This window comes from Papaver somniferum, chromosome 5, assembly GCF_003573695.1.
Source record: "Papaver somniferum cultivar HN1 chromosome 5, ASM357369v1, whole genome shotgun sequence".
Taxonomy (NCBI): domain Eukaryota; kingdom Viridiplantae; phylum Streptophyta; class Magnoliopsida; order Ranunculales; family Papaveraceae; genus Papaver; species Papaver somniferum.
The window spans coordinates 200,014,509-200,020,683 of NC_039362.1; the positions used below are offsets into that span (position 1 = coordinate 200,014,509).

The window sequence follows — 6,175 nt, forward strand, 5'->3', positions numbered from 1 at the left end:
GAGCAAGATTTCCTCCCTGCAACATGATGTTCATATGAAACAGAAACCGACCGACCGAAACATTTATTTTGATAATATTCTTCTTCGTCGTTGCATGTTGTCGAATATCCTTTGCTTGTTTTCTCATACCCTATCATCCACCATTTCAACTTCTTCAGCAGTTTTGGCTTTCTTTGGTAATTCATACCAGTGGTTATATGTGTACAGACATGATTCACCATTTGCAGTATCTATAAAATAATTGTCGGAACCATAACCTGGGTTATGATCGTTCTCTTCATTCATCGAAGTTCAGTTCTAAGGGATTATGCTTTTTCTTTTGTTCATGCTTTCCTGCTCTTGATTCTTCTTTGAACTAATCTATCCTAAGGTTACAAAGTTGTTCTAGCTCAGGTAACAGCTGGTCTTCTTGATGTTCTGCAGTTGACACCTGTTCAATCTGGGGGAAAAACAAAACTGAAAATTCATATCAACTCAGTTAAAATGAGACTAGAACCCATCTGAAGGCATGATATCTGTGAGGTTTGATTTTACAACATGAATAAGATCACTTGCATTGCACTGGATGGAGTTTTGAAGTAAGAGATTTCTGCCAACTCTAATGTAGTTTCTCTGTCAAGCTGTTCTTCTCTAATTCTACCAACTTTAATTTTTCTGTCGAGGTGTTCCTCTGGTCCTCCAATTGATCAAGAATTTGTTTTAGCTCCAGAATTTGATTTCGCAAATCCTTCATCATATTATCCTTGTGTTCCAGCTTTTCTTGATTTCTCGAAGCTTCAGCTTTTCTAGCTCGTAATGTCAATGCCTGCTTGCTTGCAACATGAGCATATTCCCTACTTGCACTCAACAAGTTCTTTACTTTCGTTTCGAGTAAACAGTCTCTAGTCACCAACCAATTTTAAGGTTCTCAAAAACCATGTCTCCAAATCGCTTGTTCTCTGCTTCAATAAAATCAACCATCAACCTGTAGAATTCAATGAGCAAGCTTCAGCTATACCAAGTTATGTAATTGACCAACCAACCAAATGTTTCAAGCCTAATATTTCTTCTTCTAATCGCGGTCTATCTTGAAGCTGCAAACTTACTAATGAATTGAGAAGGTGGGTATTTGTCATTACTTCTTCTTCTTCTGAATTAGTAGAATCAGAACCTGTTTCATCTTCGGTTTGTAACGATGAAGAAATCTTAGAATGTACTATTCTTTTTCAAGTTGTGATGGTCTGGATCTCTTTACCAAAGCCCATTTCACTTTGCAGTCTCAAGTGTCTTCAACAATCTTCAGAGGCGAGGTGATGGAGAAAAGGAGACAGAGAACTACCTAGAGAGAGACCTAGCAACATCTAATGCCAACTCTAGAGGCTCTGTGCAAACACCACCTGCATGATTTTGCAGCCAAAAATCTGAATCACCAGAGACTACAATCTTAAGTTTTTGGCTTAAGCAATGCATTTCAACGATCCTTTCTTCTCAGGTCTACAAAACATTATTTGGTTTCCAATTTGAGTCTGTAGATCTATTATAGTACAATGAGCAACAGAAAAATTGATTCAACACAATGAAGATTTTCTTTTGATCAAAATAAGTGACGGAGTAGATGCATCCTCTAATTACTAATCATACGTAGGTTCATTCACTAAATACCCCCCAGAAAAAGAAAAAGGGAAACAAAAAGATGGAGGAAGAAGATAACACCAAAAATAAAAACTAACTACACGTTACTACCTCTACTGCTGCTTGCACCACATCTTGGTAATTTACTGAGATTAACAGAAGTTGTGCTTCTCTACCTCAATTTGGCTCTCTTGGGAGGACCACTGCTGCTACCCCTTGGATCCCTCCTATCAGGGACCCTAGACTTCCCATATGCCTTCATCTTCCTCCTTTTCCTTTCTTCTTCACTGTCTGACTCTACCCCTTTCTCCCTGTCTGCATTGCTAGCCTCTCTTTCCAACTCCTCCCATGACTTCCCTTTCTCCTCCTCATCCGACTCTTCTTCTGACTCTTCCGTCTCATCTTCATCTGACTCTACCAGTGATCCACCACTTGAATCATCGTCTGATTGTTCAGAATCTGACTGTCCATCCGAAGGTTGGTACCCTTGATCTGAATCTTCAGTATCGTCAGACCCAGAGTCACTTACCTCCATGTTTAGGAACTCCCATCCACCATCCTCAATGAACTTCTCTGGGTCATCTGTGATCGTCTTCAATATAGACCTCCAGTTCAGGTTCAGCCTGCTCTCATAGTACTTGAGGTCTGTGGTATCTAACCACTCCTTGATGCCATCCAGCGCAGTTGAAGGAATTGAGTCAATTCGAAGAACATCACGTTTGAAGTCTTTAAACACAATTGTCATGTCAAAATTCTTCTGACCAAGTCCAACACGCTCCAGATTTACAATCTCAATCTCATTTAAGGACACCACTAGGAAGGGTGTTTCAATAAGTTCCACCAGGCAACTTGAAGTTGGGACAATAAAGGCCGATGCCTTGTAGGGCACACCGTGGAAGCCAAGTTCCCTAAGTGGCTGGTCAAACTCAAGGTCCATCCCTCTGAACTGGGCTTGCCCCCAATGATCATTCACTTTGTTGACGAAGTTCGAGAAATCCATGTTGATCCTGTTCTTCCTATCCCTCTCCCGCTGCTCTTCCTCAATTTCATCTGGATCATGGTTAGATCTCCTTCCACCACCCAGGGTCTGCACAACATCCATCACTTCAACATAAAACTGAACATCCTTTGTCTTTTTAGTGCCCACCATAATGTGGTTGTGCAAGTGAAAGTGCAAGAGTGTAATCATCTCTTTCTCTGCAGGCTGGAAGAAAGCATGCTTGACATTCGCATACATGATATCAACACGCTCATCTGGCTTACTAGTTGAATACCGGAAACCATTGACATGAGCTTCAAGAGTACCAGAAAGCTTTCTACCTCTCCCTCCAAATGGAGGGCGTATCCAGAGGTCAGACAACCGCATTGGCTTAAACTTGTTGCCCGCTAGTTGCAGCTTCTCCTGAGTGACCAAGGTGGCCCTCTCTGCCCTCTCTGACTCCCTCGATGCAACCTGCCGCCGAAGAGTTTTGATCATGTTTACCACTTCACTGATATGCCTCGGGTCCTTGGAGCGGAACGAGACCTCCTTCAAATAGATAGCCCCATGAAACTTCAAGGAGTTTGCATCATGAGGAGTGAACGCTGTCCCTGGTACATTAAAGATAATCCTGATATAACAAGTTCTGTTGTCCTGCTGACTACTCACACTCTTGACTGTCGCCACGTGGAACGGGACCATGCTCCCATAGAGCGGCAAGATAATAGCTTCATTCCTCTGATCAATTTGAATCATCAATTCCCTTGAAGGCGGGACATCATTTACATTCTTATAGGCAATTAGATCACTTGAAGCTTTAGCTACACCACGGCCATCTCCTGCTCCTGATCCACCCCCAGCCAACCTCCTTGCTGTTTCTTCATTTTTCTGGCGAGCAAGTTCGGACTGATGCTGCCTACGCAACTCTTCCTTCGACATTTCCTGGTTGTCTGATCTGAGAGTGGCTTTAGACAACAAAGATTCACTGCCATTAGGCTCTGCTTTAGCTTTAGGTTTTGCGTCTTCTTCCTCATCGTCCTCATTGAACGAGTAAGCCACATCCTTCACGGCTTTTGAACTGATCATGGTCACAACTTCTGGAATATTTTCTTTAACAATAACAGTATCAGCAAGCAATAAAGAAAACTTTTCTGTCTTTGGATTGTTTGTCTGTGCTTGCAAGTTCTGAAACCCAAGGGAAACGTTAAACACCATCCCTGCTTTCAATATCCTGTCGTTCTTGGCATTCAAATTCAGACCAGATTCACGGAACTCCAATCCAATTCCTGTTCCTGCAGTCTTAGTCAGGTTTGGAACAAGCTCGGGACCATCTTTCTCAACCACTGCAAGGGCAGCTTCGTAAGCCGCACTGACCTTGCTCCCTGCCTTCAAAGCACCAATTGCTGCCTCCTGGGCCTTAAGGAGAACCCCGTACGCTTTACTTTGCATTGCATTTGCATCGATAAGAAATGTCCTTGCCACATTTGAGCAGTAACTGTTATAGCGAGAACCAACAGCACATATAATCACACTTGCTGAATCATAATACAAATTATCTTCATTGCTAGAAGCACTGGGCCTGAGATCAAACTCTCCCCCGCTTTGAAAGATTGGAGGGTAACAAATATCAACATTATCTGCTTTCAGCTTCACCTTGACCTTTGCAGGTTCCAGAACAGCCTTCTCAGTTTCTTCCATCAACGAAGAATGTGTAACCTTCTTCTCCTCATCAATAATCTTCTCAAGTTTCGGCACAACAAAATGCTTCATCACTGAAGAAGACAGAAATGCAGCTTTCTTGACATTAGTAATCTCAGTGTTGTCTTTGACAGCGAATAGCTCCGAAAACCCGTTAGTTACATCAACAAGTTGGAGGTTGGATGTTTTCAGTTTGTCACTCCATAACTCCAGCAGACTACCTTCAGGTGCCTCTTTCGCAATGTATCCAACAATAGGGGAGCCATTATCACTTGACTTTGAAATAGCCTGGAAAATATCCCCCATCAATGCAGCTCCATCATCGTTCTTCAACTTAATATGCATCACAGTTTCAGCACCAATGGTGTCCTTTGTGGATTTTTTCACTTCATTAAGCAGTGATGCCTTCTTCTGACTACACAAGAAGTGGATTTGCTTGTCCGTGAAAACCATAATAGTTTCAGGGAACTCCAGACCATACAACCACATGTTCAGAGCAGAGGATTTCAAGTAGCGAAGATCCTCCGAAGCAGGAGGTGTTGCAATAACAATTGCATCTGAGGCACCCCAGAAATTAGTCTTGTTTTCCTTCCAGTGAGAGTAAAATGCCTTCAAGCGCTTGCTGAAGTTTTCGAGATCAATGGTGTAACTAACGCCTTTTCCAGAGGCATTTCCATTTGCCGCCATTGGAAATCCAAAAATCAGTAACTCTGCCTGTTAAAGGCACAGACAACCATAGAATGTAATCCTGAAGAAAAAGGAAACATCTCCATCAGTATTTTGACTATTATCAGAAAAGAAGAGAAACCAACCGCAAACATAACTCCACACAAGAGAAGATGTAAAAACAAGAAAATTCCCCAAGTTCTGTTGGAGATCAACTACACATTAAGGTGGTAGAAAACCACCATCCCATCTATCTCCATGCCTCCACATAAAATATATTTTCAAACATGAAAAAATCACATTGGAGATGCCATCACATATCGTAAGCTATGAAAGCTCACACAAATCTGTTGGAATAAACCACAACCATCTCCAATATCACAAAACAAACAAAGTAAAACCCGATCAAAAAGAAAAATTCCCAAATCAAAAAGAAAAGAAAAAAGAAGACACAGTATGACCTAATAATCTAACTTCAATTCAGTAATTATACATCAATCTAAACAATGTAATCAAATAAACAACCCCAATGTTCAAATAAATTCGAAAATGCGACTCATATACCTCTTTTCCCAAAAGTGAGAAACCCTAGTTTTAACTTTCCCAGATAAGAATAAACTCAGAAATCAAACCAAAAACCCAAATTAAATTCTTTGTTTCAACCCATATCTACAGAAAGAAGCTGCATAACAACCCATATTATCATCAAAAACTTTCATTTTCGAGTTTCTGAAACTCTTCGAAAGGGGATGAAAATTTAGGGTTAGGGTTTGTAGCTAAGTAAAAAAAGGCGTAGAAGTTGGAATCAAATATGAAAACTGGAAGAAGCAAACAAAAAAAACTGAAGATGAAAATACATGAAAAGATGAAGAGAAAGAAGAACTTACAGAAGAATTTGCAGAGACGAAATCCAATCGATTTGCAGAAAAGCTTTTGAGGAAGCAAACTATTTAGTGTTTGGAGAGAGAGCTCCTTTTTTTTATTTTGTGTTCGAAGCCTCGAAGGAAGGATATATTTATATTGAAATTGGGTATGACCCGGAACGTTACGGCACGGGATCCGAGGGACGGGCCATTGGGACAGTCATGGGGAAGAAAGTCTATATGATGAGGGCGGAAGGATTGGGTTTTGAGAAATGGCTTTACCCGGAAAGATAACCTGCATTTGTATCCCACTAATAGCCAAGAATGGATACATCTGTTGAGGAAAATAATTTCATAT

General features: G+C 41.0%; 1 protein-coding gene across 1 annotated transcript; it reads right to left on the reverse strand.

Annotated features, from left to right (window-relative positions):
* Positions 1-1,481: 1,481 nt before the first annotated feature.
* LOC113284260 (FACT complex subunit SPT16-like) lies at positions 1,482-5,937 on the reverse strand. The gene is made up of 2 exons (XM_026533675.1): positions 5,842-5,937; positions 1,482-5,036 (listed from the first exon to the last, which is right to left on the reverse strand). The coding sequence occupies exon 2, from the start codon at positions 4,973-4,975 to the stop codon at positions 1,784-1,786; it is 3,192 nt and encodes a 1,063-aa protein (XP_026389460.1). The 5' UTR covers positions 4,976-5,036; positions 5,842-5,937; the 3' UTR covers positions 1,482-1,783.
* Between the last annotated feature and the right edge of the window lie 238 nt (positions 5,938-6,175).

Coding starts and splice junctions, on each gene's coding strand:
- LOC113284260 (XM_026533675.1), bottom strand. CDS start 4,975: ATGGCGGCAAATGGAAATGCCTCTGGAAAAGGCGTTAGTTACACCATT.